The 16975-nt window shown below is 38.2% G+C and overlaps 1 protein-coding gene across 1 annotated transcript in view; it reads left to right on the forward strand.

Annotated features, from left to right (window-relative positions):
• Positions 1-16975, forward strand: part of LOC126263632 (NADH dehydrogenase [ubiquinone] iron-sulfur protein 4, mitochondrial) — a 38404-nt gene that overhangs the window by 843 nt on the left and 20586 nt on the right. The window contains exon 2 of the mRNA XM_049960725.1: positions 13229-13394. Coding sequence (XP_049816682.1) covers positions 13229-13394 — 166 coding nt within the window. The remainder of the gene's footprint in view (positions 1-13228; positions 13395-16975) is intronic.

Consider the following 16975-nt stretch of genomic DNA (forward strand, 5'->3'; position numbering starts at 1 on the left):
GTCAACACCTTCTGTACTAACGGTTTTTCATTTGTCCACTTTTGATGGGGCTACTAATGGTAGCTCAAGATTCATTCATTTGTGGTGTTCTGTAGATGCCATCAAGTAGAAGAACATTTAGTGACGTGAAGCTACTCGTGGTATACATTAATGTGATGCCAAGATATCATAGAAACTTAATCTGTCTACTGTAGTAACAATAAGCTGGACATGTCACCGTAAGTTTAATGCTGTAAGAAAAACCATGGGCCTCAATGTGTCCACTTTAGTCATTAAATGTCGTGTGGGTATCACAGTGTACCTTGCTTGTCCCTCTAATCAATGAAGTTACTCATTTCTTAATATGTGGAGTCACCAGTGTGACTCTTTCTGTATCCCTAGCCCGTTGCATAACGAGTAATGTAACATAGTTATGCTTCTCCCTCTGTGAAAGTTGTGTTGTAATGTTTTGCTGGATCAGTGCGTATATGAAATTCCGTCTGACATTTTAGACTAAAAAATGTCAGTTTTTAAAAAATTGAAATAAATTTTATTTAGGCTTATGTCAGTTCCTATGTAGACCGGCCATTCAATTGTGTGGAATTTTGAGAACATTCTCATATTAATATATTTCCGCATAGTTTACTTATTTTCGTTTGTGATTTTGACATTACACATCAAAATTGATTCCAGTAAGCTCATTTACATATGTCCCTATACTTTGAAAGCCACTATACAGTCAGAGCATGCACAGTGAGATTACTGTTTTCCAGTTCATTTTTCTATGTTGTGCAACTAATGATAGATTCGCAGTGGAATTTGTTTTATATTTCATTCCTTAAGACAGTCTTATATCTTCTTGAATATGTTTCTACGTTTCATTTTGAAATATTAATTTTGTATGAGACTTCATTATTTTACCTAGTTTTAAGTAAACAAAAAAAGTATTGTACAGTATGATGATGTGTGCATCAGTGCTGTTGTCAGTGGTAATGTTGGTGACCAATCAATTCTAGCATTAAAAATTTTTGAAAGTACTCCATGTATGATTTGACAAGAGTTTCAAAGTATCAACATTCACAGGGAGACTTTGGCTCACTTGTTATTAATAACCGTCATCCATTCTTGAGATTGTATAGTAGGTAGTGTGTCTGCAAGAATTATGTTTTTGCAACTTAAATTACCATGTGTATGTTAACGCGAAAAGAGCTAATCGGTTGACTTACAAATGAAATAATGTATTCACATTACCTATGTGCCAATAAAAAAACAAAAAAAATGTTTATACCTAATCACTAATGAAATGATAAACACTGAATGTAAAATATGAGTGTTGGAACTCGCAATATATTAAATTGAAAATGTGAATCTTATTTAAACATTTTTCAGTATGGGGATAATTTAAAAAAAAAAAATAATAAACTTTATAAATTTTATGAAGATATATTAAAGCAAGCATGATAAGAATGTCAGTGAACAGTGTACTGAAATTCAGCCACTGTCTATGCCATTGTCGAAGACATGGAATGTAATGTATATGCTCTAGCTAATAGGGCACTTAGTATCATCAGCAACTGATTGTTAGAGAAGAGTGACCAAACACGCTGCAATCAGTTTCTCGCTTGTGACTGTTGTATAAATGAAATTTTGTTACCCCAAAGTAATCAAAAAGTCGGTGAAATCAGCAATTACATTCTAAGGACTGAGGGTAGATGAAAGGCTTTCTTAGAAGTATTACATTCAATGTCTAGAGCAGAAACTGAATGCTGCTATCTTCACTACCAGAATAAACTCCATTGCCCCTGACAATGAATTTCAAAGGCTTGTGTACTGTACTTGCTTTCACTCTTCTTGTGTTTCATATTTTGGGGTAACTGTGCACCACGAAAGAATATTTGGGTCAATGAAAGCATCTGATTGTACCCGTCTGCTTTGACCCGTGACGTAATGGTAGTGGTGTGTGTGATGTCACTATGGCCCGGAGTTTTTGAGTTGGTTGTGTTTGTAGATATAGTGTTATTGTATTTGATGGTCTCCTTTGGTGGTGGATATGGACGTTCTGTGTTTAACACATGCTGTTGAGTTCATTTGAGTTTTGGTTGTCATGCTAATGTAGTTTTCAGTTTAGGTGGGTGGTACAATAACATGGGCTGTGGAATTGTTTTCGGTGAGTTGTTAAAGTTTTTTGTTAGATCTGATTAGTTTGGTGTTTGTTGTGTGGAAAGAAGCCTATTTTTTTAATTGCTTATTTGTTAGGGATGGATATGACATTTACGAGTGTATCATTATGTTTTGAGATGATTGATGATATGATGTCTGTCATACAGTTTCTGCAGATGTTTGGTCTTATTGCTGAATATGTTAGGTGTCACATTTGTGACAACAACAGGACGTTGACAACAGCTATATAGGTCAAGGGAAATGTCCATTTCCCCATTTCTGGCTTGTAGGTGTTGGTTTTTTGATATTGGTAGCTGCAGTTGAGCTACATAGGTTAAGTGAAATGGCAGATTCCTGTGGTTTTGTTCACGTAATAGAATGCTATAATTTAATTTTTTTTGTATTATTTGTTTTGGGAAGATGCATTGTTTTTTTATTGTTGTGTATTTAGCTTGTCCCAGCCCTAAACCCCCAATTTTCTGTGGCTGTCACACAAGTCTCATTTAATTTTTGGAGTGAGACATTATTGTGTCATTTTTATCTTAATTTGTATGTGTATTTCCGCCATTTTGATGACGACATGGGCCAAAGCAGACAGATGGAATCGGACACGTCTGTAATGCTGAAATGGTAATCAGGCAGATCTGCAATGCCAGTTTTCAAACTTCTTGTAGGCCATTGTTAAAGTTTTTTGGAGCTCTGACTTTACCATCCCCGTGTGTATATTCCATCATGGAGATTGTCGAAAATACTGACTCATTCAGAAGAAACTGCAACATTTATTCAGTGATCACTAGACTGAAAAACTATTTTAACTTGCATAAATTTTCTTAAGCATTGTACTGAAAGGTGTGCACTATTCAGCAGGTTTCATTTTTATAAGGAATCCAGGGAAAGTAAACTACAATTGAATGATAAACCCAAGTCTAAAAAATCTAAGACGAAAACTTTTTGTGGTGCCCTCCGATACTGCACAAGAGTTCCTCACTGTAGTTGAAAACTGTTCTCTGTAATGTGTTAATTTGTCATATACACTCTCATGCTTTATTAATTCTTTATATCTACATCTGCATCTACATATACATTCTACTAACCACCAAGTGGTATGTGGCAGAGGGCACTATTCCTGCCAAAGTCATATTCCCCCCCCTCCCCCCCACACCCCACTTCACCCCACCCCACTGCTCCACTTGCGGATTGTGCAAGGGAAAAACACCTCAGTATGAGCTCTAATTTCCCATATCTTTGGATGGTGATCACGGCAAGATTTGAAAGTTGGTGGTAATATATGCTCTACATCCTCGGCGAAGATCGGATTTTGGAATTTAGCGAGCAGCCCTTTCCATTTAGCGCGTCATCTGTCTGCAAGTGTGTCCCACTTTAAACTTTCTATGAGATTAGTAATGCTCTCGCGATGGCTAAATGTACCAGTCACACACCTTGCCGCTCTTCTTTGCACCTTCTCAATCTCTTGAATAGACCCAACTGGTAAGGGTCACATACAGATGAACAATACTCTAAGACTGGATGAACTAAAATATTGTAAGCAATTTTCTTTGTAGAAGGACTCCATTCTACCAATAAACCGCAATCTAGAGTCCGCTGTACTCGTTACTTGTGTAATTTGATCGTTCCATTTGAGATCATTTCGAATAGTCACACCCAGATACTTGATGGATGTTACAGCTTACGAAGTCTGAGCATTTATTTTGTACTTGTACATTAATGGAGATTTTCGCTTTGTTATATGCAGATTACACTTACTAATATTGAGAGGTAACTGCCAGTCCTTACACCACACATTTAATTTTCTGCAAATCCTCATTGATTTGTTCACAACTTTAGTGTGATGCTACTTTCCTGTAGACTACAGCATCATCGGGAAACAGTCTAATGCCACTGTCAGTACCATTAACAAGATTGTTTATGTATCATAAAAAGCAGTGGACCTATCACACTGCCCTTGGGCACACCTAATGTTACGCTTGTTTCTGTTGAAGTCTCCCCATTCAGGACGACATACTGCTCTCTGTCTGTTAGAAAACTTTCAATCCAACAACATATGTCATTGGATAGACTGTAAGTGCGCACGTTTTGGAGCAAGTGACAGTGTGGAACTGAGTCGAACGCCTTTCGAAAGTCAAGGAATATGGCAACAACCTGGGAGTCGGTATGTAGAGCCTGTTGTGTATCATGCACAAAGAGGGCCAGCTGTGTCTCGCATGACCACTGTTTCCTAAAACTGTGCTGGTTTCTGCAGATGAGCTTCTCAGAGTCTAGAAAGATCATTATGTCTGAACACAAAATATGTTCCATGATTCTCCAACAAATTGATGTCAGTGAAATTGGCTGGTAGTTCTGTGCATCCAATTTTCCACCCTTTTTATAGATTGCTATGACCTGGGCCTTCTTTCAGTAGCGTGGAACTTTCCACTGCTCTACTGATCTCTGATAGATTGTGGATAAGAATGACACTATATTTGTAGCATTGTTGTTGTGGTCTTCAGTCCAGAGACTGGTTTGATGCAGCTCTCCAAGCTACTCTATCCTGTGCAAGCTTCATCATCTCCCAGTACCTACTGCAACCTACATCCTTCTGAATCTGTTTAGTGTGTTCATCTCTTGGTCTCTCTCTATGATTTTTACCCTCCGAGCTGCCCTCCAATACTAAATTGGTGATCCCTTGATGTCTCAGAATATGTCCTACCAACCAATCCCTTCTTCTCGTCAAGTTTTGCCACATATTCCTCTTCTCCCCAACTCTATTCAATACCTCCTCATTAGTTATGTGATCTACCCATCTAATCTTCAGCATTCTTCTGTAGCACCACATTTTGAAAGCTTCTATTCTCTTCTTGTCCAAACTATTTATCATCCATGTTTCACTTCCATACGTGGCTATACTCCATACAAATACTTTCAGAAATGACTTCCTGACAGTTAAATCTATACTCAATATTAACAAATTTCTCTTCTTCAGAAATGCTTTCCTTGCCATTGCCGGTCTACATTTTATATCCTCTCTACTTCGACCATCATCAGTTATTTTGCTCCCCAAATAGCAAAACTTATTTACTACTTTAAGCGTCTCATTTCCTAATCTAATTCCCTTAGTATCAACCGACATAATACGACTGCATTGCATTATCCTCATTTTGCTTTTGTTGATGTTCATCTTATATCCTCCTTTCAAGACACTGTCCATTCCGTTCAACTACTCTTCCAAGTCCTTTGCTATCTCTGACAGAATTACAATGTCATCAGCGAACCTGAAAGTTTTTATTTCTTCTTCACGGATTTTAATACCTACGCCGAATTTTTCTTTAGTTTCCTTTACTGCTTGCTCAATATACAGATTGAATAACATCGGGGATAGGCTACACCCCTGTCTCACTCCCTTCCCAACCACTGCTTCTCTTTCATGTCCCTCGACTCTTATAACTGCCATCTGGTTTCCGTAAAAATTGTAAATAGCCTTTCGCCCCTTGTGTTTTACTCCTGCCACCTTCAGAATTTGAAAGAGGGTATTCCAGTCTACATTGTCAAAAGCTTTCTCTAAGTTTACAAATGCTAGAAACGTAGGTTTGCCTTTCCTTAATCTATTTTCTAAGATAAGTCATAGGGTCAGTATTGCCTTACATGTTCCTACATTTCTACGGAATCCAAACTGATCTTCCCCGAGGTCGGCTTCTACCGGTTTTTCTATTCGTCTGTAAAGAATTTGTGTTAGTATTTTGCAGCCATGGCTTATTAAACTGATAATTCGGTAATTTTCACATCTGTCAACACCTGCTTTATTTGGGATTGGAATTATTATATTCTTCTTGACGTCTGAGGGTATTTCGCCTGTCTCATACGTATTGCACACCAGATGGTAGAGTTTTGTCAGGGCTGGCTCTCCCGAGGCTACCAGTAGTTCTAATGGAATGTTGCCTTCTCTCGGGGCCTTGTTTTGACTTAGGTCTTTCAGTGCTCTGTCAAACTCTTCACGCAATATCATGTCTCCCATTTCATCTTCATCTACATCCTCTTCTATTTCCGTAATATTGTTCTCATATACTTCTTCCACCTTTCTGCCTTCCCTTCTTTGCTTAGAACTGGGTTTCCATCTGAGCTCTTGATATTCATGCAAGTGGTTCTCTTTTCTCCAAAGGTCTTCTTAATTTTCCTGTAGGCAGTAACTATCTTACCCCAAGTGATATACGCCTGTACATCCTTACATTTATCCTCTAGCCATCCCTGCTTAGCCATTTTGCACTTCCTCTGGATCTCATTTTTGAAACGTTTGTATTCATTTTCGACTGCTTCATTTACTGCAGTTTTGTATTTTCTCCTTTCATCAATTAAATTCAGTATCTCCTCTGTTACCCAAGGATTTCTATTAGCCCTTGTCTTTTTACCTACTTGATCCTCTGCTGCCTTCACTATTTCATCTCTCAAAGCCCCCCATTCTTCTTCTACTTTATTTCTTTCTCCCATTCGTGTCAATCATTCCCTAATGCACTCCCTGAAACTCTCTACAATCTCTGGTTCTGTCACTTTGTACAGGTCCCATCTCCTTAAATTCTCACCTTTTTGCAGTTTCTTCAGTTTTAATCTACAGTTCATAACCAGTAGATTGTGGTCAGAGTCCACATCTGCCCATGGAAATGTCTTACAATTTCAAACCAATCTCTGTCTCACCATTATATAGTATATCTGAAACCTTTCAGTATCTTCGCGTATACAACCTTCTTTTATGATTCTTGAACCAAGTGTTAGCTATGATTAAGTCATGCTCTGTGTAAAATTCTACCAGGCAGCTTTCTCTTTCATTCCTTACCCCCATTCGATATTCACCTACTACATTTCCTTCTCTTCCTCTTCTTACTATCGAATTCCAGTCACCCATGACTATTAAATTTTCGTCTCCCTTCACAATCTGAATAATTTATTTTATCTCATTATACATGTCATCAATCTCTTCGCCATCTGCGGAGCTTGTTAGCATATAAACTTGTACTACTGTGGTAGGAGTGGGCTTTGTATCTATCTTGGCCATAATAATGCATTCACTATGTTGTTTGTAGTAGCTTAACCACATTCCTATTCATTATTAAACGTTACCCCTATTTGATATTGTATTTATATCCCTGTATTCACCTGACCAGAAGTTTTGTTCCTCCTGCCACCGAACTTCACTAATTCCCACTAACCTATCTATTTCCCTTTTTAAATTTTCTAACTTACCTGTCCAGATAAGGGATCTGACATTCCACAATCCGACCTGTAGAATGCCAGTTTTCTGTCTCCTGATAACGACATCCTCTTGTAGTCCCCGCCCGGAGATCCGAATGGTGGACTATTTTACCTCCGGAATATTTTACCCAAGAGGACACCATCATTTTACCATACAGTAAAGCTGCATGCCCTCTGAAAAAATTACGGCTGTGTTTTCCCCTTGCTTTCAGTTGTTTGCGGTACCAGCACAGCAAGGCCGTTTTGGTTAGTGTTACAAGGCCAGATCAGTCAATGATCCAGACTGTTGCACCTGCCACTACTGAAAAGGCTGCTGCCCCTCTTCAGGTACCACACGCTTGTCTGGCCTCTCAACAGGTACCCCTCTGTTGTGGTTGCACCTATGGTATGGCTATCTGTATCACTGAGGCATAGTCAACATAAAATCGAACGGGGATACTGTTTGGGCCAGATGCCTTCCTGGCGTGTAAGGATCTTAACTGTTTTACAATTCCAGATACACTAAACACGATGTCAGCCATCCTTGTGTTTGTTCAGTAATTGAAAGGGGGAATGGTGCTGCAGTCCTCTACCGTAAATGAGTTTTTGAAAGCTAGGTTTAGAATTTCGGTCTTCTGTTTATCATCTTCCGTTACATTGCCTGTACTGTCTGCAAGAGAAGGTATTGAATCATTTGTTGCATTTGTAGATTTACATACCACCAAATTTTTTGGGGGTTATTTTTAGAATCTGCAGATGAAATATTGCTTTCAAATTTGTTAAAAGGATTTCTCATTGAAATTTAGACAGCTGCTTTCATTTCGCATAATTTCTGTTTGTCAGCAGGGCAGCGACTACGTTTAAAACGACTGTGCAAAATTCTCTGTTTTCTCAGCAACTTCTTAATATATTTGTTGAGCTGAGGTTGATCCTTTCCCTCCCCTAAATTTTTGCTAGGTCCACATGTCTCTAGCACATGGTGGACAATATCTTTAAATTCTGACCAAAGGTGCTCAATATCTGTGTGTCCTGGGGTGAATTCTTGGAGCTGACTATGAAGATATTCATTAATGACACTTTTGTTTTCTCAAACAAGAAAACTCTACACTGTATATATATAAATGTCCATCATTTAAACCTTACGATATTAAAGGAATTAAATAAGACATCAAAATCGGGTTCCAGCAAAACTGACATGCACAGAATAGAAAGACATTAAGTGAACAGCCATGTTACTTATCTTAGTAGAGCTGTGATAACTAGTCATACTGTGGGGTTTAAGATTTTTCAGAAGCTAGTACACTAAATAAAGGATTGCAGTATGGCAAAGCTGCTGAACCTCTGTGCAAAGCAAGAGTGCTTTTGTATGTGGATGCCACTTAAGGAGATGACCTGCTATCTTTAGGTTTCTTAGAATTTTCATGATTGTGTCAGACAAGCAAATGTCAAGATGGTTTCTTGGTGGAAAAATCCTGTGTTATCCCAGAGAGGGAGAGAGAGAGAGAGAGAGAGAGAGAGAGAGAGAGAGAGAGAGAGGGGGGGGGGATGGTTTAGGAAGAGGCTGATGACATCTACTGATTTGATTTTTTTAAATTGATCCCAGAAATCATTGTGTATAATACTGACAAGTGAAGATTAAGATTTTGCTTGTTTTGTTGGTACAAATACTTTCAATATCTCGAGTAATGTTATGCAATGCCAAACTTAACAGGTCTTTTAATAGAAGTGAGGAAATTGACAATGTTAAAGTTTTATTTGTAGAAGTGTTGGTCATTGTAAAAGTTGCAGATGATTGTATACAGGAAAGAACTCATGTAGAGAAAGATATGCTCATGTAAAAAAGTATAGGATAATCTTTAAACACAGTGAAGCTTAGGTCATAGGATATGGAATGTTGTTAATATGGAGCAGTCAGTAACAGTAATGGAAGAGTGTCTTAAGAAATAATTGTGATGATGGAAGCAACTCAGGAAATTGTAGTAGGTAGCTGATAATACAAGTAGTCAAGAAGTGTCAGTTGAAAGAGAGAGAGGTCAGGAATAAACGAACCATGTAATTCATTTGAGCTGTAGGAATTAGTTCACAGTGAAATAACATGCTGATTGACTGTTGATATTATTTAAATGACGGACATTCAAGCCTTAAGAAACAATGAATGGTAGAAATCACTAACGACATGAAAATGTTAGAAAAATAAAATCTGAGAAACTAATGAGACCTCCTTGGCAATAATGTGCTTTTTGCTGGGAATATCAGATCATAGTGATAAAATAGAATGTGTTTTTTTTTTTTTTTAATCAGGGATGTCAATGTAACTATGGAGTGTACGATGTAGGTTGAAGAAAGGTTGTTATTCACTAGCTTTGCCCACTCTCAACAAAACTATCATCTTCCAACGTAACCTGCATGTTAGGCAACACAATAGTGCTGTCACTAATTCCTCATTAAAACACAGTCCAAAATACCATTCCCCTCAGCTGATCCAAATCTCTACTAGACCTATATAGGTCTAAGCCACCACCTACAAATTACATATTATAAACAAAACAAGACTGACATCTGAAATGGAAACATCCCAGACCCCACTAACATGTCATATGACATCAAAATTCAAAGTAAATAATGGAAAGTCTAATATGGAATAACAACAGTATTGCCAAAGGGTAATTGCTATTCACCACAGAGGAGGCGTTAAGTTGCAAACAGGCACAAGGCACAGTGAAAAGACTTGTGAACATTTAACTTTTTGGGCATGAGAGTTGTTCTTTGGAAGTAGGAAACACATTCACACAAGCGCAACTCCACGCACATGGCCACTGTCTCTGGCTACTGTGGCATTTAGGCAACAGCTAGATCTGAAAAAAACTAAAGTAAATCCATTGAAATAACACTGTTTTAACATTAAAAAATGATAACCAAAAGGAAATGTATGCAAAAAGCACAAAAAAGAAAGTATAATGTGAAGCATATTGTATACTGTTGTACAGTTACAGAGTGTGAGTGAGTTGGAGTCCATTTCCAACACTAACAAAAATTTCTTTAGTTTGGGATTCTCCAGAGTATACTGTTGTGAAAGTAACAAACAAACATCATGATATTGGAAGCTGTATGAATTTGGAGGTGGGAGGGGAGATCCCATGAACGGTGGATGTTGTTGAGGTGGGGTGGCTTTTATCCATCAGCTACACGGATTGCAGTGCTGCAGGTGCAACCGCAGTACTCCACTCTCCCAGCTGTTGTCAGGTTTTGTGACTGGTGCCACTATTTCTCAAACGAGTAGCTCCTCATTTGGCCTCAGAAGCTGCCAATAGCACTTGGCAGATCCATATGGTGACCCATCCAAGTTGTAGCCAAGCCCGGCAGTGCTCAACTTCAGTGATCTGACAGAAACCAGTGTTACCTCTGCGGCAAGGCCGTTGACCGAAATGGAATACAGACGTCTAAAATTTGTAAGTAACAGAGAGAACAAAATGGTTAAGCAGGAATGGCTAGAGGAGAAGTGAATGGCTGTAGGGAAAAGAAAGAGCTTGCCCATGGTAAAATTAGAAAGACGTTTGGAGAAAAGAGAAGCAGCTGTATGAATATCAAGAGCTTTGGTGGCAAGCCATTATTAAGCAAGGGAAGGGAAAGAATGTAGAGAGGAGCTTTATTAGGGAAATGAACTTGAGGACGATATTACAGAAAGAGAAGAGAAAGTAAGTGGAGATGAGATGGGAGATATGATATTGTGGTTCTGGAGAAATATAGGAACATGCAACACTGCACTGATCTGATGACTTACCCTACAAATAAATTAAAGAAAGGCAAACCTATGTTATAGCTTTTGTAGATTTGGAGACAGCTGTTGATTGGAATACACATTTTAAAATTTTGAAGTTGTCAGGGAGCAAAAGTTTACTTACAACTCGTACAGAAACCAGAATGCAGTTGTAATTTTAGCCTATTCTAGATGTTATTTAATCTGTATATTGAGCAGACTATGAAGGAAACCAAGGAGAAATTTGAAAAGAGGTTTAAAGTTCAAAAAGAAGAAATAAAAGCTCTCATTTCTGCCAGTGACACTGTAATTCTGTTAGAGTTGCAAAGGACTTGGAAGAGCAGTTGAACAGAATTGAAAGTGTCCTGAACGGTTGTTATAAGATGAATACCATCAAGAAGTAGTTGCATTAAATCAGGCAATGCTTAGGAAATTAGATTAGGAAATGAGACATTAGAAGAAGTGGATGAATTTTGTTATTTGGTCAGCAAAATAACTGATGTTGGCTGAAGTGAAGTGTAGAGCATATAAAATGCAGACAGACAATAGCAAGAAAAACATTTCCAAAAAAGAGCAATCTGTTAACATCTGATATAAATTTAAGTGTTCGGAAGTCTTTTCTCCAGGTATTGTGTGAAACATGGACGATAAAAAGGATTTCAGACAGGAAGAAAATAGAAACTTAAAATAGAAACTTTTGAAATGTTGTGCTGTAGAAGGTTGTTGAAGATGAGATGGGTAGATCAAATAACAAATGAGGAGGTACTGAATCAAATTAGAGGAAAAAAGAAGCTTATCACACAAGTTTATTAAAAGAAGGGATAGGTATCCGTGTACTATCCCATGAAGGTGTTGTCAGTTTGGTAATGTGTGGCGGGTAAAAATTGTAGTGAGACCAAGGCTTGAATAAAGTAAGCAGGCTCAAATGGATGTCATGGAGATGAGATTTGCACATTATAGACTAGCATGGAAAACTGCAAAAAGATTAGCCTATGGACTTAAGAACCCCTATGACAACAATGAGGAAAAGCTGCTTTCCAAATAGATACCTTTGTTGTCTTCTTCTGTGGAGCATAACCAGTTTAGCACTTGTAGTCCTATTGTTAAAGCATCCTTCAGTTTAATGTACTCAGTGGATGTTTGCATATTTTATAATACAGATTTTCTGAATTTACCTTGAAGATCTAGTTACATATAATAAAATGTGTGTGATATATGGCCCAAACGTAGACCTCAGGATACAGATAAACTTGAGATGACATTAATTTTTATTAATATTTTAATAACTCACAACAGATTTTCACTTTCTAGCGTAAACTAGACCTTGGGCTACATTATTGACAAGACTGTTACCACAATGAAGATTTTGAGTGGGGATGCCATCACACTAAAAACTTCACACCATGATTTTCACTATGTGAACAGAACCATCAAAATCTAGTTTGTTCAGCCAGGTGACATGTATTTCTACATAGAATTATATGTTCTTAAACAGGTTATGCTCTAACAGGTGAGACAGTAAGGATACCTGATTAGAAAATAGTTTTTTTCCATATACCCTCACAGAGAGAATAGTGTAAATTGTAGTTGGAACAGTGTAACTTATTGTCTCAAGCACGTGCTGCTAATTATATGTTGTGGCAGTGTTTCAGACAAAACACATTTATATTCATATACGTGCCATCAGATTTGTCCTATAGAAGTTTATAGGTGTTATGGAATTCATGTTATTGCAAATGAGACAGTGCAATTGGAATGTTGTAATTGGAATTCTGACTAAGCAAATTAAAATTATTGATTTAACAAAATTGATTTATTTTTCCCTGCAAGCTCTGTCTTATTTACAACAATTTCAAATTACTTGCGGTTAAACTGTAAAATTGCTACTGCATGTCCTAGACATACTGTGTGTCAGAGTAAGAGGTGAGATGTGTGTTTAAGTTTCTTGTCCAAACAGTGCAAAGACTAACATTAATCAGTTACGAAATAATGAAGAAATCCATATATCAGTGTTCTTGTAATAGAATGAAGTAAAGAAAGAAATGCATTTTTTTTGGTGACTGGATTTCTTTTATCTGAAGATACATTTTTCTTAAACTTTTTTTCCCATTACAGATGTAAATATGCCTTCTCAACATGTTCTGTGCGATATGGTGAGGACATTGATACTGCTTTGAAGATAAAAGAAGCTCCCCAAGTTGACAGTAAACGTGCCTTAATGAAACCAGAAGAAGTAGCGGCCCGAAAACACCTCGAAGGTTACATCACTGTTGACCAACCGGTAAGAGCTGGTGACTGAAGAGTTACTGATATGTAAGTGTTCTCAGTAGCCAATTTCTAATATTTTCAGTACAATCAAATGGGGTGTAGTTGACTGAAAAGGTTAGAAAAAAACATTTTATGTTAAATAACTACATATTAAAGATAATTTGTAGTTATTATATTTACAGTTTGAAGTTTCATAATTTGCGACAGCAACTAAATATACGTCATTCTGAATCTCTGTCTGGGTACTGATTGTTTTCAGGAGGACTGGATTTTATTTTTAAAAATGAGCTAAAACTTTTATTCATGTGACTGGCATAAAACAACTCGTGTGTGTGGGTCTTACGTATGTTGTGCATTGACCCTTCACAGCGACAAGTTAATTTTATACTTAACTATTTATAGACACATGAATAAAACTTTCCAAATTCTGGGTGGAATTGGGGTGAAGCTGACTGTCTTTTCTCAAGCAGTTGTTCAGAATTTCATAAAGCGAATTTATGATCACATATTTTAAAACTTTCTTTGTATGTTTCTCTCAAATAAGTTCTAAAATTTAATTATCGTGCCATATATATTTTTCAACTATTGATGAAGTTTCAGTAAAGTTAAAGTAACCCAAGAGTCATGAACAAGCCACAATTACCACATAACAGATAATCAGTCAACGTCACCCCCCCTGTGCAGTGAAGTTGACCAACACAGGCTATTTTGGGATCTGTTAGAGCAAAAGGTAAAAAAGACCATTTTATTAGTGCAGTTCAGTACCCATGCTCTGAAAGAGAAACCAATATATTAATGTTATTGGTTTCAGAAATACGTAAGTTTAAAGTTCAAAATTGGTCAGTTTCACCTGATTTGACGTATTTTAGAAGTTTATTTGGCATCCTTTACTGAAGATAATATATGTTCACTTTCTTATGACTTAAATTTCATATAGATATTTGCTAGGATTAAAGTTTTATATCAAGCTGGAAAGCATCATATCACAGCTCAAGTGAATGAACTTAAGAGGCCCCATGAAGCAGCCTGAAGAATACATAAATAAATAATTATATCTAAAAACAAAGATGATGTGACTTACCGAACGAAAGCGCTGGCAGGTCGATAGACACACAAACAAACACAAACACACACACAAAATTCAAGCTTTCGCAACAAACTGTTGCCTCATCAGGAAAGAGGGAAGGAGAGGGAAAGACGAAAGGATATGGGTTTTAGGGGAGAGGGTAAGGAGTCATTCCAATCCCGAGAGCGGAAAGACTTACCTTAGGGGGAAAAAAGGACGTGTATACACTCGTACACACACACACATATCCATCCACACATATACAGACACAAGCAGACATCTCACAAGCAGACATATTTAAATATGTCTGCTTGTGAGATGTCTGCTTGTGTCTGTATATGTGTGGATGGATATGTGTGTGTGTGCGAGTGTATACCCGTCCTTTTTTCCCCCTAAGGTAAGTCTTTCCGCTCCCGGGATTGGAATGACTCCTTACCCTCTCCCCTAAAACCCATATCCTTTCGTCTTTCCCTCTCCTTCCCTCTTTCCTGATGAGGCAACAGTTTGTTGCGAAAGCTTGAATTTTGTGTGTGTGTTTGTGTTTGTTTGTGTGTCTATCGACCTGCCAGCGCTTTCGTTCGGTAAGTCACATCATCTTTGTTTTTAGATATATATATATTTTTCCCATGTGGAATGTTTCCCTCTATTATATTAAATAAATAATTATAAATATAACAATATAGCAGAGATGATGAGCGGTGATAGGCACAATAAAAAGATTCACACAATCGTAGGCACAATAAAAAGATTCACACAATCGTAGCTTTCGGCAGTGTAGTTTCAGCTCTCTGAGACTGCAGATGTGTGTACTAGGTGCGTTTGCGCTTGCGCGCGCATGTGTGTGTATGTGTGTCTACTGCTGACAAAGGCATTAATGGTCGAAAGCTATGATTGTGTGAATCTTTTTATTGTGCCTATTGTGGCTCAGTATCTCCGCTATATGGTGAGTAGCAACTTTCATTCTCTTGTGTAATTATAAATATAAATTGTTTTGAGGTTGTGTATGGCTGTCCTTTCTACTGCTGAAAGGTTGGTGTTGAGGAGGGAACCTGGGGAAGGATGGTGAGGCCAAGTTGGAGGTAAGGAATTCCTGGAAGGTGAGAAGTGGGTGGGTTGGGGGGGGGGGGGGTTAGGTCATGGTTGAATGGTGGTATGGATTGGCAGAGGCAGGGGGTATTAGATTGCCATTGCTTGGATGGATTGGTGTCGAAGAAGTGTGTCCATTGCAGGGAACAGGAGAAGGAGAGCAGGTCTTTGACAAATCCAGCCTATTTAGGTGTGGGTGTGGGGCTAAAGGTGAGGCCTTTGGATAGGACTGAAACTCCTGTCAGGCTGAAAGTTCTGGTGAACAGGTTAACAACAGTGTTACGAGAATGTTTCCACTCTTGATTTTGTGGAGTGTTGGTAGGGAGTTTTTGGGGATATGGCAAGTTGAAGAGGTCAGCTAGGCAGGATTTGGGTGCTATGAGGAGGAACGCTGTCGGTAGGATAGGGGTTGGATGGTGGTGCTTTGCAAAGGGAGTACAGATGGTGCCATGAAGTGACTTTTTTTTTTTTTTTTTTTTTTTTTTTGCTGCACCAGATTTGTAAAGGCCAAGGACTGGCGGAATGCGAAAAGGTGAAGGTCATTGAGAAAAGAGGATTGTGATCCAATGAAAGGAATTTTTATGGATAGGCCTTCTGGGAGGGATTCCATGGTTTAGGCAGCATTTAAGAAACATGATGTGAGACTGGGTTTTAGCCAGGAAATGGGATACTTCTTTGAACCGGTACATAAAGAGGGAGCAAGGGATGGCATAGGGGGAACAGGAGTGACATAGAGGTGGGGTTGGTCAAAATAAGGTGTTAGATTGTTGTGAGGGGAGCTGGATAAAAGAAAAATCATGTAAAAAATTTATAAAGACAGGCAAACACACACACTCTTTCTGAATTGTCTCCACACTAGGTTCAGCCTTGCCTGTTCTAGGAAGATCACAGATGCTTCCTGTTTCCCTAAACTTCGCATACAGTGTCCTGATGCTTTTAAAATTTGGCGACTGTCTATGGTATGCTATCTGGAATTTTCACTTGGCTGTTTTTGGTGACTGTGGATTGTGATACCAGAGGACACTTGTGGCTTTCTTGTGTTTCAAGTACAAGTTTGTTTGCAAATGGTGCCCGAGCCCTCTGTTGTTAATGTCACTTAGCCCTGAAACAAGCACACTGGACTCGCATTCGGGAGGATGACGGTTCAATCCCGTCTCCAGCCATCCTGATTTAGGTTTTCCGTGATTTCCCTAAATCGTTTCAGGCAAATGCCGGGATGGTTCCTTTGAAAGGGCACGGCCGATTTCCTTCCCAATCCTTCCCTAACCCGAGCTTGCGCTCCGTCTCTAATGACCTCGTAGTCGACGGGACGTTAAACACTAACCACCACCACCACCACCCTGAAACAAACAAAGTAATAATAAGTACATATGTACGCAAAAACTTAATATATCACATGCAATTCAAGATAAGAAGTATTTGTCTGTGTGTCATATTTTATG

This window comes from Schistocerca nitens, chromosome 6 (genome assembly GCF_023898315.1).
Source record: "Schistocerca nitens isolate TAMUIC-IGC-003100 chromosome 6, iqSchNite1.1, whole genome shotgun sequence".
In the NCBI taxonomy this organism is placed as follows: domain Eukaryota; kingdom Metazoa; phylum Arthropoda; class Insecta; order Orthoptera; family Acrididae; genus Schistocerca; species Schistocerca nitens.